The sequence below is a fragment of the Carassius auratus genome, chromosome 12 (assembly GCF_003368295.1).
Source record: "Carassius auratus strain Wakin chromosome 12, ASM336829v1, whole genome shotgun sequence".
NCBI classification, from domain to species: Eukaryota; Metazoa; Chordata; class Actinopteri; order Cypriniformes; family Cyprinidae; genus Carassius; species Carassius auratus.
The window spans coordinates 17189505-17207623 of record NC_039254.1 but is presented as its reverse complement, the minus strand read 5'-3'; the positions used below and the strand labels follow the sequence as shown (position 1 = coordinate 17207623).

Sequence of the window (18119 nt, the reverse complement as noted above, 5' to 3'; positions counted from 1 at the left end):
ATTAAAATATAAATTATGTCATTAATGACCCTCATTTCATTCCAAACCAGTAAGACCTCCATTCATCTTCCGAACAGAGTTTAAGATATTTTAGATTTAGTCTGAGAGCTCTCAGTCCCTCGATTGAAGCTGTGTGTACGGTATACTGTCCATGTCCAGAAAGGTAAGAAAAACATCATCAAAGTAGTCCATGTGACATCAGAGGGTCCGTTAGAATATTTTGAAGGATTGAAAATACATTTTGGTCCAAAAATAGCAAAAACTATGACTTTATTCAGCATTGTCTTCTCTTCCGTGTCTGTTGTGAGCGCGTTCAAAACACTGTAGTTTGTGATATCCGGTTCGCGAACGAATCATTCGATGTAACCTGATCTTCTTTAACTTTTTTCAGAAGCTTTTTTCTTAAGTGCAAACAGATGGAAACAGTAACGAAGAATAAGTTAATTCTATTCAACACGTCTATCCTGAGTGTTTTCTGGTCTAGAGACTAGCAACATAGCAACACCCTAGCAACATGCCAGTGACTTTTGCATGAGAGACACGGTTCACATTTCCTACAACATATCTCCTTATTAGCAATAATTGTGTTCTCAGCTACACTGTGCTAATTATTATGACTGAGACATTATGACTTATCTAATGTGTCCTTCTGTTTGAGCTGCTTTATGCTTCCTGACGTGTTAATCCCGCCGGTGCAGACCGGCTCAAACGCTCTTCTCAGGTAATGGCTTCAGCGCTTCGTCCTCGTCCCTCCACCCTTCAGTGGAAAAGCTATCAGAAAGCTCATTTGTGTGCTGAGATTGCGCTTGCAAGCGTCAGGAGGGGAAAATGTAAAGTCAGAATTCACACATACACGAGATACATCCGACAGTGCTGTTAGCGATCCTCGCCCACCAGAATAACCTCTTTACATTAGCGATGAGAGGAGAGCCGGCCTGGCTAGAAATCAAAATTAAAAGTAGCTGTTAACGAGGCAGAAAGTTTATTGGTGTTGCTTTATTGAGGTGGGACCCTGTAACATGTAATTAGAGGAGAGCGGATATCAATTCAAGCTAGTTGGTCCCTGCCCACATTTGGGGGCGTAGGGGTGAATGTATCCATTTTATAGCCACTCATTAAGCAGTTCATGTCTAAATGAGAATCTGCATTGTTTTTCTTTTGCTCAAGATAAGCACGTTTATGAAGATGACGGAGATCAGTCCAGCTTTGTGGTTAATGATAACAACAGCGCCAATTGTCTATTATCGAAGAGTCCTTTTGCCTTTTCATCTCAAACGCTCTCTTTGGAGATGCTTTACAGTATTTTAACAATGCAATATTAGGCGCGTGCTCTTTGATGTGAACTTGTGAGGATGATCTGCTTTTTTCGACTGAAGAGGATCATTAGGTGTTTCATATAGTTTGAGGAGCAGAGAGGGAGAAACTTCCTCCAAGAGCCATAAGAGCGCTGTCTTACTGCGCTTTCTGGGCAATTAGTCCTCCTTCGTCTTTACCTCCTATTCATCAGTTTAATTACCCACATGATAGCAACTTGATTTTGTGGGTATTGCAGGGTTTTGCTATCTGAGGGCAGTTCATCCCTGACGTCTCATTTTCTTAAGGCTAATCAGCTCATTTGGAGTCTGGAGAAAGGAAACAGATTCGAGAGGAGTTTGCTGGGGATTGCTGTATTTGACTGTTTGTTTGCTTCACAAGCCACGTCGTGTTGCTTTGGATTGCGTCTGACAACAGTTTTCAGCTAATTGTGTATCTCACCCAGTTTTCTCTCCTGATTGGCTTTTCCCAGTTGGCCTCTGTTTGAATAAGTGCCAGCAGCTCAACCCAAACAGAAATAGTTTATTTAAAAAACGTTCAGCTGTCATATCTCTGTGAACAGCGCTTCTTCACAATCGAGTGATTGTCATTTATCAGTTAAAACTTTGAGCGCTCATTTCTCTGATAACATCACTAATAGGATTTAACAATGAGTGTAGAACAAAAACAAATAGGCTGTTATGCAGAACAACTGCTGATGCAATTAGATGATAACGCCAAGTTCCCCAACAAACTTTAATAGGGAATAAACACAGCACAGATGATGCCACTTTATAATAAGGTTCGATACGCTACACATTAGGTATCATGAACAGGATTATTACAGCATTTTAGTTCTTATTATTTTTTAAATCCACATAAGCTGCAAATGGTCTGCATACACAACACATTTGAGAGAATTGCATAAGGCCTAAGAAATAAAATGTTGCAAATGTGTATGCAAGAAGACTATTTATTTCCAAACAGCTGTCATTTTCTGTGCTCTGTTGTTAAGAATCATCATGATTGTCCTGTGATTTCTTTGCTTCTGTATATTTTTCTCATGCAACAGCCCTGATTTTAAATAGACAGCATTACCTGTCATGATGTTTCTTATTCATGGTCTCTGATAATGTTTAAAGTGGTCACCACCATCCGTTAATACAGTTACGCGCTGTTGATGTTCTGTATGTACCGCATCCCAATACTCAGCTGTTTTTCTTTCTCTCAGGTGGACGATCTGAAGGCCAAGCTGGCGGCACAGGAAGTAGAGCTGAAGCTGAAGAACGAGAGCGCAGATAAACTGATCCAGGTTGTGGGTGTGGAGACGGAGAAGGTGGCGCGGGAGAAGGCGGTGGCTGATGAAGAGGAGCAGAAGGTGGCCTGCATCGCCGAGGAGGTGACGCGCACACAGAGAGACTGTGAGGAGGACCTGGCTAAAGCAGAACCTGCGCTCATAGCGGCACAGGAGGCTCTGAACACGCTCAACAAGGTCTGATTTCCCCATACATGTGCATTATTGACAATGGTTTGATATAGAATGCATATGTATAGAACGTTTGCTGACTGTATGTATATCTTGTTTTGCCTCTTGTCTTCAGAACAATCTGACGGAGCTGAAGTCTTTCGGCTCTCCTGTAGCCGCCGTGACAAACGTCACAGCCGCTGTGATGGTCCTCATGGCCCCCGGTGGCCGTGTTCCCAAGGACCGCAGCTGGAAGGCTGCTAAAGTCATGATGGCTAAGGTGGACGCCTTCCTCGACGCCTTGGTCAATTTCAAAAAGGAAAACATCCACGAGAACTGTCTCAAAGCCATCCAGCCGTACCTAGGGGACCCAGAATTCAGCCCTGAGCTGATAGCAGCCAAATCCAACGCGGCGGCCGGCCTCTGCTCCTGGGTCATCAACATTGTGAAGTTTTATGAGGTTTACTGCGAGGTTGAGCCTAAGAGACAAGCCCTGAGCAAAGCCAACGCCGAACTCGCCGCAGCGCAGGAGAAACTCTCTGTCATCAAGGCAAAAATCAATGTGAGTAGAGTTTTCTACTGTTCTGATTGCTCTATTAACACTGGAGAACGTGCAGACGAAGCAGCTACAAACGAGTGAAAAGCCCAGAAGTTTGACTGGATGAGCCAACATTTTGATTAAACTTTTAGCTTAAATGGCCTCATATTAACAGTGTTTGTTTGATCTTTTGTTATATTAATTCATTTGTCACACCACGGTTCTATTTAAAATGAAATACTGAAGACAAAAGGTGGAAAGTGTTTTTTTTTGTTTTTGTTTGTTCATATCACCTGAGTGTTTGCAGATATGAATGATTTTTCTTCCAAGTGGCTTGAGACTAAAACTTCATTATCCCTGTTTTGTCTTCTAACATCCTCTGCCTGTGTTCTTCTCCTGACAGCAACTTAATGAGAACTTGGCGAAGCTGACGGCGAAGTTTGAGAAAGCCACAGCAGACAAGCTGCGGTGCCAACAGGAGGCTGAGACCACGGCACGCACCATCGCTCTCGCCAACCGCCTGGTGAGTCTCCAGCGCTGCATGCGTCAACACCACGTTACACCCAGAGCTGTTGCTTCCTGTCTTAATTAAGAAAAAAATAGATGAGCCAGCGAAACAGAAGAAAATTCTGAATAATAATTAAAATGCAGCAAACCCCCAGAATAAGTCATTTACGCTGTCCGTTGAAGCATGCAGCAACACTAAGTCAGCAGGAAATCACACAAACAAACACGTGCAGCAGCCGTCAGCTTCACTGGAGTTACTCATTAAAGCCATTGTTTGATCTGAGAATAACTGTGTTGAACAGCAGTGACCTGAACATGTGTGAGGGGGTTTGGTGTTGACCAGGGATTAAAGGTCAAGTACGTCATTTCACACTGTGGGCTGCAGGCACAATCACGCAAATAATGCTGCTTTTCAGAAAAGGTTGTTGCTGCTTAAGCAAAATCTAAATAATGACATACTGCACTTTCAAAGATCTGGCCTGAAATCCAGATGGTTGCACTTCATTATAAGCTGCATTAGTGCTGTCTACTTTGACAGTGGCTCTGGTGCCAGAAGTATTTTTCACGTTTGTTTTGCATTCGCAAGTCTTGGTTAAAGCTTGTAAGATGTGAATCAATCCACTTAGCTATGAGGAGGATCACAACAGTACAGACTTTGATTTGAAGCAGGAAAAGTATTTGAAAATCAGACAAACAGACAAATGTGAGCTACAATCCCATAACTTTACATAATATGCAAATGATATCACATAAAAAATTGTACTATACATTTGAAGTTTTTGCTAAATATTAATAAATATTTTGAGAGCGAAGGGAACCAATTCAATTTGTCATTCATGGTGCTTTATGGAAGTGGGTGGAGCTAAAGATCTCATTTTGCTTGCTGCTACTTTCTGATTGGTGGAATTTTCACAATGTAAACCTTTACAAAATTTCACAATGGAATGTAGTTTTTCACACTGAATTCCTCTATTAACCTAGATTTTTTTGTTATAGGGTCATGAAACCCCAGACCAGATTTTAGCAAAGGTGTTTGTGTTGCACAGCATAGAAGACAATGTTAGCATCCAATAATTTTAACTGTTGGAGAAAACTGGTTAATTTTAAGCTTTTTTTGCACTTTTCATCTTCCAGGTTTAAAATCTACATTGTGTTGACGTCACAATTTGTGACGTAGCAATGGACTATAGTGCATTGATGAGGCATCAGTGTCTATTAAATTATTCATGAGACTGTATTCTTATCCTATAAGAAGATGTTTTGCTTAATTATTCACAACAGCATGTGTTGATTTGCTATGACAGATGTTTCAGACTCTGAGATGAACAGAGAAACGTTCATGGATTGAAGATGAGTGTTTGTTTTTGCTTTGTAATAAGAGTTCAGCACAAACGTGATTCATTTACTTGGTGAGCATAACCGTTTTTACAGCTCTGTGACACAACCCGTCAAAAGGCTTATATAAACACCACAGAATAAGCCTTTAAATTTCTCAGAGGTGCAACAGCGCGTTCATATAAATGATGCAGAGTGCAAATGGCCGTGCTTTTACAGTATTTGTGATGGGAGCAAAATGAAACGCGAAGCTGTGTGCGTTGTCTGTCTCCCCTCTTCCCACTTTTTTTTTTTTAGCATTTTTTAAAACTGTGGTGAGAACTAATCAGTGCTGAAACAAGGGGTTTCATGAGAAAGAAGTTGAATTAATGTGAACTGATGGATTCAACAAAAGCATAAACAATTGATTAATGACCTCAAAGCCCACAACATATCCGTTTTTAAAGTTTTATCAGTTTTTGTTAAAAATCTATTTCTCTATGGACTTTTCTGTGATTCTGAGTTTCCAACAAAAAGAGAAACAGCTCTTGCTTTTGTGAACACGTCGTTTACTTTAATATAATATATATATTTATTTCTGTACTTAGAACTTGTTTTTGTGAGTGTTTTGAATGATGTTGTGTGAATTCAGGTTGGAGGTCTGGCATCGGAGAACGTGCGCTGGGCAGAGGCGGTGAAGAGCTTCAGGCATCAGGAGAGCACTCTCTGTGGAGACGTGCTTCTCATCACTGCCTTCGTCTCCTATCTGGGCTATTTCACCAAACGTTACCGCCTGGAGCTGATGGACAACAGCTGGAGGCCGTACCTGAGCCAGCTCAAGGTCTGTCCCACCAGCAATGCTAAAAGAGATTTTAAGATGTTTAAGGTTGACAGAGTAAAAGATCATGTGTTTGATTAAGGCTAGTGTTGCTTTCACCTGAAATCTAAAGCATTCCCTGTTGAAAAACCCTGCATATTCTTGTTAGTATGTTTTGAAGCATGGCAGCTGGTTATGAGCTGGTTTAAGCTGGTCATGTCCTGGTCGTAAGCAGCTAGCCCCTGCTCAGGACCAGTTTATAACCAGCTGACATGCTTCAATATCTAAACATATGCTGTTGTTTTTGTTGTTTTTATTTTCAACAGCGTAGTTGATTCCTCTGTTAATCTGTGTCGTTTGTGATTTGTGAGGGTTCAGTCGATGAGTGCTGTTCCTGCAGGTGCCGATCCCGGTGACTCCGGGTCTGGATCCACTGACCATGCTGACGGATGACGCTGACATCGCAACCTGGCAGAACGAGGGTCTGCCGGCGGACCGGATGTCGACTGAAAACGCCACCATCCTCACCAGCTGCGAACGATGGCCGCTCATGGTGGATCCACAGCTGCAGGGAATCAAATGGATCAAAAACAAATATGGAGAAGAGCTGCGAATCATCAGGATTGGACAGAGAGGGTAGAACACACATTACGTCTGCATACACACCATATCTGCTTATCCTGATTCGTTACTGATGCGTATGCGTGTGTGTGTGTGTGTGTGTGTGCTAATGCAGATATCTGGACTCCATCGAGAGAGCGTTATCTGTTGGTGAAGTCGTGCTCATTGAGAATTTGGAGGAGGCGGTGGATCCAGTGCTCGGTCCGCTACTCGGACGTGAAACCATAAAGAAAGGACGGTGAGAGCATTATAATGTAGTTATTAGTCATGTTTGACATTATATATGGTGGTAAAATGTGACCCAAGCCTCTTCAAACATATTTTAAGGCAAAACACCACAGGTGAATTATATTAACCTTGCTGATAAATCACAGTACATTAAAGAGCTCATCGGATGTCCATTTTCCACAAATTGATATGATTCTTTAAGGTCTTAATGAAAAGTCAAACATACTTTGGTTCAAATTTCTCTATGGTAGTGTAAAACAACACCCTTTTTACCCTTCAGTGCATTCCTCTTTAAATGCTAACGAGCTCTGCTCACCCCGCCCCTCTCTCCCCCCTTCTCATGAGACTGTAAACTTTAGCCGCATTTAGCTGCGGAATTTGCTAACTAGCATATTATAAGGAAAGGCGATTGTCATAAAAAAGTATACTCACTTTATCTGAGCCTGTCCTCCAACAAAAAACGACCATATAGGTCGTTTGTGCAAGCATTTATTACAACCTATATTTACGTTTAAAAGTTAAGCGCCCTCTACCGGGCGTAAAAATGCAAACCGGAGGGCAAATAAAAGAGTACAAAACATTCATATGAAAATTTCCTTTTGCCGATAGGGGCGCAATTGTAGTATACGTTCTGATGGGTCGTATTTCAGGGATTTGAACAAACGACCTATACAAGCATATTGGTTGGAGGACAGGTTGCTTTATCTGTAGGTGAAACTGGATCACGAATGATTCGCATGAACCTAAACACATTTAGGTAGATCGGGGAGTGCATTACCATCAAAAACATAATCAATCCACTGCGTCTTCAGTGGCGCAGATGTCGGGAGTAAATGACCACTGCTATGTCCATTATTCATCCAACAACAAAACACCTCGAGATGTTCTTGTCTACATCTGCTCCAGCGCTGAATCAATGTTGTATTGTGTACAGCTCATTCAGGGCTGGTCTAAGGTACAGTAAGACGGCCGTGTCAATCAACAATCGTAGGAGGGGCCTGTGCAGAACTACATCACTCTGCCAAGAATCTCAAAACAGCCTGATCTGAGAAAGTGATCAGTATTATTGGGGAATTTAATGAAGCACTGGATGGATTTTTATTATTATAGGGTGGATGTGTACACACACTTCCAACACACATTTCAGTTCAAACACCATGTAAATTAGATATTTGAAGGGTTAGTTCACCCCAAAATGAAAATCATGTAATTAATTACTCACCCTTATGTTGTTCCAAACCCGTAGTAAATACATTGGTAAAACAGTCCATGTGACATCAGTGGCTCAACTTCTAAACTTTTTTTTTTTCTAAAGTTAAGATAAAGTGTCATAAAATAATGAAAGGATTCTGGTTTCTAATCCGCTACAGCTACATAAAGATCGGCGATAAGGAGTGCGAGTACAACCCCAGTTTCCGTCTGATCCTTCACACCAAGCTGGCAAACCCTCACTACCAGCCGGAGCTCCAGGCTCAGTGTACGCTGGTCAACTTCACGGTGACACGGGACGGGCTGGAGGACCAGCTGCTGGCAGCCGTGGTCAGCATGGAGAGACCAGACCTGGAGGAGCTGAAGGTACTCTCTGAGGAACATCCCTCTCTCCACGCTTAACTGTGGGACGGTTAGATAGATGGTATTTGGCAGGTGTTTTGTAGATTAATTGGATTAATCAGTTTCTGAGGTCTAGATTGGCTGAACTCAAAGATAATTAGTCATCATGCTCTGACGAAAAGAACGGTCAATCATAGTGGTTCTGCACGCGTACGTGAGGCTCCCGAGCTCAACTCACCTTTGCTTACTAAAGAGTAATTGGTGTTTTAATCTTTGCACTTTCATGTATATAATTAGCACACTTTCCCGGAGCAGTTTTTTTTTTTTATGACCAACATGTAGGCACATGTATATTAGTACATTAGCATAGCATTACTGTAAGTAATTAGCTGGATGCTTAAACTTCCCCATTTAAAAAAAAAAGTCTTGTTTTACTTCATTTCCTCTTCCTGAAATGTCTGTCAGATGCTGAAGCGTTCATTTGAGAACAAATCACAACAAACTGAAAAAGTGTATTTGAATAGCTGTCAGGACGTGAATGCGCTTATTTGTAAAATTGAAATGTTACTTAATGAAGCTTGATTAATTAGTGTTTCATAGCTGAGATCCTAAAGATGGGGAAGCGCTACTGAACTCTCTTATCAACTTAATTAATATTGAAGTTGCAAGAAAAGCGTGACAATCCCCCAGCACCTGCTTTAACGTGCAGGGAGAGGAAGAGTTTGGTTATACTCCGGTCAGTGTTTGCTGGATTTATAATTAGATCTTATGCAACCGCACCGCAGGGATGCACTTTGCTATTTAGATGTGTTTTTCAGAGGGTTTGTTTTTAATCCCTTGCTTGTTTTACATCACGCAGTACCAACATAATTGCGCTGGGCAAACTTGTGCAGGTTTTTTTTTTAATATTATCTTATTACAGCGTGAGATCTGCACATCCGCCAAGGCCATTAGATGAAGTAAATGTCACAGTGATCGGTGAGAGCTGCATCAGTCTCGTCTAATGAGCAGGACCACTCTACTCCTCTGAAATCATCTGACCAACGTCACTTTGGGTTGCACAATTACTCGGCTGAGATTGTAAGCGTACCGAGTTTCCGGGGCTGCTAGTTAATTGTTTGTTTTGCAGGTCCGGGTTAATTGGACGCACAAGATGCCAGTGGAAATGTAATCATTAATGAGTGACTCATTAGGACGGGATAGTTGAACATACCTGTTTTCGTCCTCTCTGATGAGGGGTCGTGTCTCTGAACCCAGCTGTTTTTCTCCAGCGCTGTTATTTGTAAAGGTCTCGCAGAGGCTCTGGTGGTCACTGACGGAGCGACGTTATTATACTTGAGTTTTTTTTGCAGATTGACCTCTTCAGGAATGAGTATTGTCTTGACGGTTCAGTGGTGACGGCTCTCTGATTTGAGATCATCAGCGAGAGTGTGTGTGTGTGTGTGTTTGTTTCTCTATCCAAACGTGGGAAATGGATCCATCAGCATTGACAATCCCATCACACGCTGGCGGATGTGGTTTTTGATGTCCGTTAATCCGCGCAAAGACTAGCTTGATTCCTCCTGCATACATTGATCTCGGCAGCTGTTCAGATGCTCTCTCATGTCCATGACTTTGCCCCTTGGCTCTTGTTTTCATGAATCTTCACACATCCTTCCACACACGTCTTTCTCTGTCTTTTACTTTGTAGTCGAACCTCACAAAGCAACAGAACGGCTTCAAAATCACTTTGAAAACTCTGGAGGACAACCTGCTCTCACGACTCTCCTCCGCGTCCGGAAACTTCCTGGGAGACACCGAGTTGGTGGAGAACCTGGAGATAACCAAACGAACGGCGGCCGAGATTGAAGTCAAGGTGTGGGTTTCTTGGGTTTTCAGCTACAGTAACATCTTCCCATGAGTGATTTACAGTAAATCAATGAGTTTTGCTATAAAAATACAGTATATTTAAAGTTTTACAGATCTGCAAATCAATATATATTTCATTAACTTTCAATTAAACAAAGACTAAATTCACTTTTTACCATTATAATATGCAGTCACTGTATAGCATTTTCACTGTATAGCATCAGAACTTGTAGTTAACCATTTTTTCAGTCTTTTACTGTTATAATTTCAGTTTGTTTGTTTGTTTGTTTGTTTTTTGCACATTTAGACACTGTATAAATATACATATTAAGTTTGATAGTAACACAACAGTTTCCATAAAATATATTTGATTAAAATGGAAATAAAAGTAACCATTTATCGAAAAATTATATAATAATAATAATAATAATATCAATAATGATATTTATAACATATAAAATAAATATGAAAATAAATATATAAAATATAATCAATTAAATAAAAACAATTATATATTTTTTTTTATAAATAATGACATAGCTGTATGTGTCTATATATATATATATATATATATATATATATATATATATTTTTTTTTTTTTTTTTAATTAAAAATAATTATTTTATTTTATATTTATATATATATATATATATATATATATATAGCTTTTGAATCCATTGTCCAACTATTTGTTGATATTAATTTGAGTTATTAGTCATGAAAGTGATTAAATTCGTCAGTATATTAACATACATACTAACACACATATTAAGACATTATTAATGTTCCTGATCTTGTTTTGCTGTGCTCCAGGTGAAAGAGGCTAAGGTGACGGAGGCTGAGATCAATGATGCTCGGGAACACTACCGTCTGGCGGCGGCCCGCGGTTCGCTCCTATACTTCATCATGAACGACCTCAATAAAATCCATCCCATGTACCAGTTCTCTCTCAAGGTAGCTCCATCCTGACCTGCACCAGCTCTTAAAAGCCTGTTGTTTATTTCCCAGTGCTCCAGGATTTAGTTATTGTGTTTCTCTCCTGCTTTTATGAAGCTGTGTCTGTCCCATGCTAACACAACTATTTAGCCGTGATGAACTACAGCAGTTAATATAATGTTCTGCAGACGCTCAGTGTATTACTTCACTAGCTAATAACACAGGAATCACTATGGCTACATTAATTATACTTTATTATGTTTTATATTACGCTAGCGTTTGATCCGAACTGAATGTGATGAGATTTAGACTGTGTACCATGAAATAATACAAAGATAATAAATAGGCAACACGTCATAACTGGTTGCAAGCTAAAGCTGACACGCTGCTTCCAGCATCTGTTCATTTAATGAATCGTTCAATAAGAATCACAACGTATTTATATATGTGACCCATGTATTGAGATACCTACAGTATATTATTATCAGACTTAACCCCAGAAGGATAACCTTTATTTTATTTTATTTTCTTTTTTCTTATTTTATTTTCTTATTTTATTTTATTTTATTTTAATTTTTTTCCCTCTAACTGCAGCACAGAATTCTTTATGAAACACTTTATTTTAATATTCATAAGAAGAGCTTTGCAGACATAACTGGAGAATAGATTATGAATGTATAGCTAATTTGTATGCTGGTTTTCTGATGTTTCTAGTCATAATGCTGACAAGATACAATTTACAGCTATCAAAAAATAATTGCCTTTTCCGTTGTGTACAAATTTATGCAGAGAAATCTTGATCTTCCCCAGACCTAGTTACAAAAGTGTCTCATCAGAGAATGAGAGAAAAGCAGAAGAGTATTAAATCAAGTTCTTTCTCTCCTGTAATGCGTGCGTTTGTGTGCTCCTCACGTCCAGGCCTTCAACGTTGTGTTTCAAAATGCCGTACTAAAAGCCGATCCGGACGAGACCTTGAAACAACGGGTCTTAAATCTGATCGACAGCATCACGTCGTTGGTGTTCCAGTACACCACCCGCGGGCTCTTCGAGTGTGACAAACTCACTTACACCGCCCAGCTGGCCTTCCAGGTGAGCCTCCGCTCCGCAGCATATGCCACGGCTCCTCCGGCTTCTCTTAAACATGCATTTATCTCCACTTTAGGTCCTGCTCACGAATAAAGAGATCAGTCCCCGCGAGCTGGACTTCCTGCTGCGCTACCCGGTGCAGCCGGGCTTGACGTCACCCGTCGACTTCCTGTCCAACCACTCCTGGGGAGGAATCAAAGTGAGCTACTCAGATTTAATGAAGGCCGTCAGTGTCTGTGTCGATTTGCTTTGCTCACGTCTCTCTGTTATTCATTTGTATGAAAGGATAAAAATGTGGCCGCAGGGAGCAGAAGCATCATCATATCGCTGAACAAACTCTCTGTCCTCATCAGATCTTAATATAGGTTCATTTGGTTTCTCAAACACATGCACCAAATCTGCTTTAATGTCAGGAAAGCTGTTAGCTGAAGCTGACGTCAAGATGCTTTTATGTTGCTGAATAAATCACGATCCACGTTCGTGGTATGAAAAACAGAAGCTCAGACATGAAATCTTTGTGTTCTCAAATGTTTCATTTTTGTGTTAACTATTCATTTCTTATACTTCAACTATATACAGAGAATATTAGTTTTAATACTATTACTACTAATAACAACAACAGCTATTATTGTTAATAATAATAATATCTGTTGTTGTTTTTAATATATTGTAACACTCTAGTGTAGGGACCAATTCTCACTATTAACCAGTTGCTTATATGCATTGCATATTTCTAGCATATTCTGTTTATTAACTCATTATACAGTAAAGCACATATTCATGCTGTATTGTGCATGACCATATTTTAGATCCCTTAATCCTATGCTATACTTAATTTAACAACTACATTACTAACTATTAACAAGCAGCAAATTATGAGTTTATTAAGGCAAAAGTGAAAAGTGTGACCCTGTATGTTGTTGTTTTGGGGGTGAACTGTTCCTATAATATTTGAATTTGTACATATCTTCATTGTAGATGCTATTAGGATTGAATAGTAAGGTCACACTTTATTTTAGAGTCCAATTCTCACTGTTAACTAACCATTAGCTATGACTTTTGCCTCAATATTTGCTGCTTATTAATAGTTTATAAGGTAGTTGTTAAGTTTAAGGTATTGGGTAGGATTATGGATGTCATGCATTATATGTACTTTATAAGCACTAATAAACAGCCAATATGTTAATAATAGACATGCTAATAAGCAACTACTTATTAGTGTGAATTAATAGTAATTATACAGAAAGCCATCACTTGTTTAAGTGCACTACTGTACATCTGGCAGTTCCTGTCGCTTCTCTTCTGTCTCGAAATCTTGCCCTTCAGTGTGAATCTTCAGGAGGTTTCCTGCTGTTCTCCAGCACATCGTCAGCGATGGGAATATAAATCTGATCTCATTTAAAAGTCCATAATGTGCTCAAATCTGCCGTTAAGATATAGTGTTTCCCATAAGCAAGGCTTTCTGGGATTATGAGTCATCATCATTCTCCTGCCGCTTTCGGCACCTTCAGGTCGAGCCGAGAGTCTGTATGAAAGAAAGGCATGTGTCACAGCGTTGTTCTTCCGAGAGGAGATGAATATAAGTGCGCCATAGGAAATCCTCTGTTCTGCTGCCGAAGCGCTTCTGGGAGTCTGAAGAAACACGTTCATGTTTACTCAGCAGTTTGTGCCAGAAAGACACTTTACTTTGTAGTTCGATTTGATTAGCGCTTTGACAGTGTTGTATCTGAGCTCTTTATTCTGTACATGTCTGTCATCATAACGTTTGATAAGACTGCACAGCGTCCACTCAGCAACGTGCAAAATAATGCATACTAAATGAGTCATACTTGTATTATTGATGAAACATCTTGAAACGCACAGTCCTGCAATGTGACATGCTAAACTCCAAATTATTTGATAATTATTGCAGCTTTACGCAGCTTTATATTAATTCTGAGACGACGTGATGTATGTGGACACCGCAGGACTATTTCACATGATCGGAAGTCCTTAAGTGAATCTTTTTTTACCTTCACTGGTTTTGTGGGAATCGTTAATCAGTATTTTATTTTCATTAAATATAAAATGTGCTTATTTTATGGTGATGTTGTTCCAGGCTCTCAGCACGATGGAGGAGTTTCATAACCTGGACCGTGACATTGAAGGATCGGCTAAACGCTGGAAGAAGTTTTCAGAGTCCGAGTGTCCGGAGAAAGAGAAGTTCCCTCAGGAGTGGAAGAACAAGACGTCGCTGCAGAGGCTGTGCATGATGAGAGCGCTACGGCCCGACAGAATGACCTACGCCGTCAGGTCAGATCTCAGTCCATCCTCATGCATCATACCTCAGTGTCTGCAGACATGTTTTCCCAAGAGTCTGTGAATCTGTGGTTTGCTTGGCTGCATTCATACAAAACATTTACTTCATTAACTGAAAACCTTAAGTAAAGACTCTGAAGCTGATGAAGCCAACTCATTCAAATCAATAAGAGTCATTTGTTCATCAATCAGATTTGTTCAATTGAATCTGTCTCAGAATCTTCTGACAGCCTTATTTTTTCTACATTATATTCGCTCATTCCTGCTTTATAGATTTAGTAGTTGTGTGTTTCTACAGTCCATGATGCTTGACCTTTAGGGAGACACAGGCAGTGTTAATATAATAAGACAGCACAGGCCAGTGTCTAAAACAATCAGTTTCCACAGATGCCCTGTGTGCTGACTTTGTGCTCTTTATTATGATTTAGAAGTGCGTCGTTATTACAGTATGATCATAACGAGTTCTTCAGTTTGAAAAAGCTGAATACGATTCTTACACCCTTCAGAGATTTCGTGGAGGAGAAGCTGGGCAGCAAGTACGTGATGAGCCGCTCGCTGGACTTTGCCGTGTCTTATGAGGAGTCTGGACCCGCCACACCCATGTTCTTCATCCTGTCCCCTGGAGTCGACCCGCTGAAGGATGTGGAGAAACACGGTACAGATGCATGTGATCTCGACCATTTACATCATTTTACCAAAATGCTGCAGTAATCGCCTGTGATTTTAAAGCTAAGGTGTTATTTTGGCATTTTCAAAATGAGCCTGGAAAGATCAGCAGATACCTGCAATCCAGACCAATACATTCTGTCTATTTGTGTCTTAAACTAAACTTAATGTGTTTCTCCATGAATGACTGAGTGTGAGGGATCCGGTTAAATACAACTAATCAGATCACACAGCCGACATTACTGACCACAGACAACAGATCTGACTGTCTGTTTTGTCCTTAAATAACATCCTCCAGGAAGAAAACTGGGATATACGTTCGACAACAGAAATTTCCACAACGTTTCGCTGGGCCAGGGGCAGGAGGTGGTGGCAGAACAGGCTCTGGATCTGGCTGCCAAAGAGGGGCACTGGGTCATTTTACAGGTAGACCACACAACAAACTGCAGTGAAACCACTTCAGATCACACATGTCTTCCTCAGGTCATTACTAAAACACATGAAGATCATCATAACCAGATCCACAGGGCTGGAGTCAGTTTAGCTGTCTGGATCAGAAAACTTAAACCAGAAAACCTTTTTTATTACTTGAAATAAAATAAATGTCTAAAATAAAAATAAAATTCCCCCTACTATCCAATAAAAATGTGCACTATTTATATTATTAATATTTATTTAGAGTAACATAACTTTTATTTACTTTCCTTTAGAAATATATCTATACATATAATGTCCATTTTTCTTTTTTTTTGTCTGTTATTTATATGAAATTCCAAACATAGGCTCGGTGGAGCCTAATCATTTAGTCGTATATGTGACCCTGGAGCACAAAACCAGTCTTAAAGGGATAGTTCACCCAAAAATGAAAATGTGATGTGTATCTGCTTACCCCTAGGGCATCCAAGATGTAGGTGACTTTATTTCTTCAATAGAACACAAACTGAGATTTTTAGCTCAAACCTTTGCAGTCTAACAGTCTTATAATGGAAGTGGATGGGAATCAGGGCTAAAACATACAATAAAAAAAAAAAAAAAAAGCATACACAAACAAAACCAAATTAAACCCTGTGGCTCGTGACGGTACATTGATGTGTAAAAGACACAAAAAGATCAACACGCATACTAGGACGTGCCCAGGAGAGTTCAGATACTGCATGAATCAGAGGTAAAATACAATATAAATAGTGTTCAGTCTCTTGCGCAGACCGATCATTTTGTGTCTTTACACATCAGAGCCGTAGTTCACTGACAAGCTTTTAATTTCTTAATTAATTTCTAATTTACTAGCAGGACTGAATGGGCGTGAAATCTCACACATTATTCATTTATTTATTTATCTTATTACATTTGTCTTAATTGGTGTCATTCTAAGTCTATAGTCTAATTCTGCGCACTGTTTATGTGTAAGCATAGATGTTAATAAGTCTGATTCTAAAATGATTCTGGTTCTAAATCTTTAAAATGAATATGAAAAGCAAACTGCAGACATAAAAACTGTATTGAACGTTTTTTGTGAAAACTATAATAGCATCTCATTTATTGTAAAATAACACTGGCCTGGATGGCAGTGGTGGAGTGATGATGTACAGTTACAGTAATGTACCTGCAGCATTCCTCAATCATTGCATTCAGCAGTTTCCTGATGTGCATCATTAGTGTATCATCGTGTGCTTTCCCCCTACATGTTTAAACCAGAGCAGTATGACGATAGCGTGTCTCAGATGAAGAATGCTGCTTGTGCATTAGCACTTAACTGGCAAAGCAAATGTCTGGCCAGCGTGTGCCTCCCGGCTGATTAATGACCTGTTGTGCTGTGCTGGGAGAGAGAAATGCCCCACACTCACGCCGCCGGCCCACGGAGGCAAACAGCCGCACTTCACTAATGAGTCCATTAGAGCGCCGACATTTCATCCCAATGTCACTGTGAAGGCAGCGTCCGCTCGGCCACTGCTGCTCATTACACATATTAGTCTGGACGCCGTCCAACAGCCACCCAAATGTACAAATTGGCAAAATGGACGCGGTTTGATTAAAAACACAATCGTGATCAATATGTCAAGAAAACGAGGTAGGTTATGGTCTGAATTCAGATGTTCAGATGTATCTAGATAAACGTGCTGCATCATTGAACGCACCGGAATGAGACTCCTGCGCAGAATCACAATGACTTGTATCAACGGGAATGAAACGGCAGCAGAATGTGAACATCTTTACTCCAAATCCTCCGGCTGATCAGAAACGCGCTATTTAATTGTCTAATTCAATGGATCCATAGATTCCCATCTCTGTTCGGCCTATCCACAATCTTCATCTGCCGTCTCATCTCCTGTTTCAGTCCACTTATGAATTCAGTCTCGGGCTGGGAGACGGCGGGTCAATGGAAAGTTCCCCTCCAGTGAAGGTTAATTATATTGCAGCACACGGGGTCCCGGCCAGCAGAAATGCAGAAATCCACTCACCGTAGAGAGGCAATCAATCGCTAATACTAGAGCAGAAAATCCTCAGTCCTGGGAATCAAGTGGCTTACAGTGACCAGAGTCCCCCTCCCGCTAGAAATGTACCCTTTTAGATACACAATGAGAAGAGACCTGGAGAGCAAGGTGAATTCGCTCAGGGACGACTATTACTTGAAAAGCTGCTGCAAGGATTGTGTTTAACTTTAATGGCTTTTCTGGAAGGAATATGCCGCATTCAGCCAGCCGTTATCAGGCTTTACGGGCAGATTCAGCAGGAAAGACCAGTTACAAAAGACATGCTGTATGAGGGAACAGAACCATGGAAATAATGAAATTATGACTCACTGTGAAGTACAGTCACATCAGTTGAGCATTTTTCTAATACTCCTTTTTCACTACAAATTATAGGATACACTTTATAATTGGAGTGAACGGCGGAATGCCATTGTTTTCAGTTATAATCAAATCTCCTCCTATATAAACCACAAAACATG

General features: G+C 40.3%; 1 protein-coding gene across 1 annotated transcript in view; it reads left to right on the top strand.

Moving 5' to 3' along the window:
* Window positions 1-18119, top strand: part of dnah9 (dynein, axonemal, heavy chain 9) — a 95127-nt gene that overhangs the window by 62192 nt on the left and 14816 nt on the right. Inside the window, exons 49-62 of the mRNA XM_026277343.1 lie at window positions 2525-2785; window positions 2895-3320; window positions 3700-3819; window positions 5770-5958; window positions 6335-6570; window positions 6671-6793; window positions 8154-8358; window positions 10025-10189; window positions 10997-11137; window positions 12038-12208; window positions 12282-12404; window positions 14304-14497; window positions 15010-15158; window positions 15468-15595. Of these exons, the coding sequence (XP_026133128.1) occupies window positions 2525-2785; window positions 2895-3320; window positions 3700-3819; window positions 5770-5958; window positions 6335-6570; window positions 6671-6793; window positions 8154-8358; window positions 10025-10189; window positions 10997-11137; window positions 12038-12208; window positions 12282-12404; window positions 14304-14497; window positions 15010-15158; window positions 15468-15595 (2631 nt within the window). The remainder of the gene's footprint in view (window positions 1-2524; window positions 2786-2894; window positions 3321-3699; window positions 3820-5769; window positions 5959-6334; window positions 6571-6670; window positions 6794-8153; window positions 8359-10024; window positions 10190-10996; window positions 11138-12037; window positions 12209-12281; window positions 12405-14303; window positions 14498-15009; window positions 15159-15467; window positions 15596-18119) is intronic.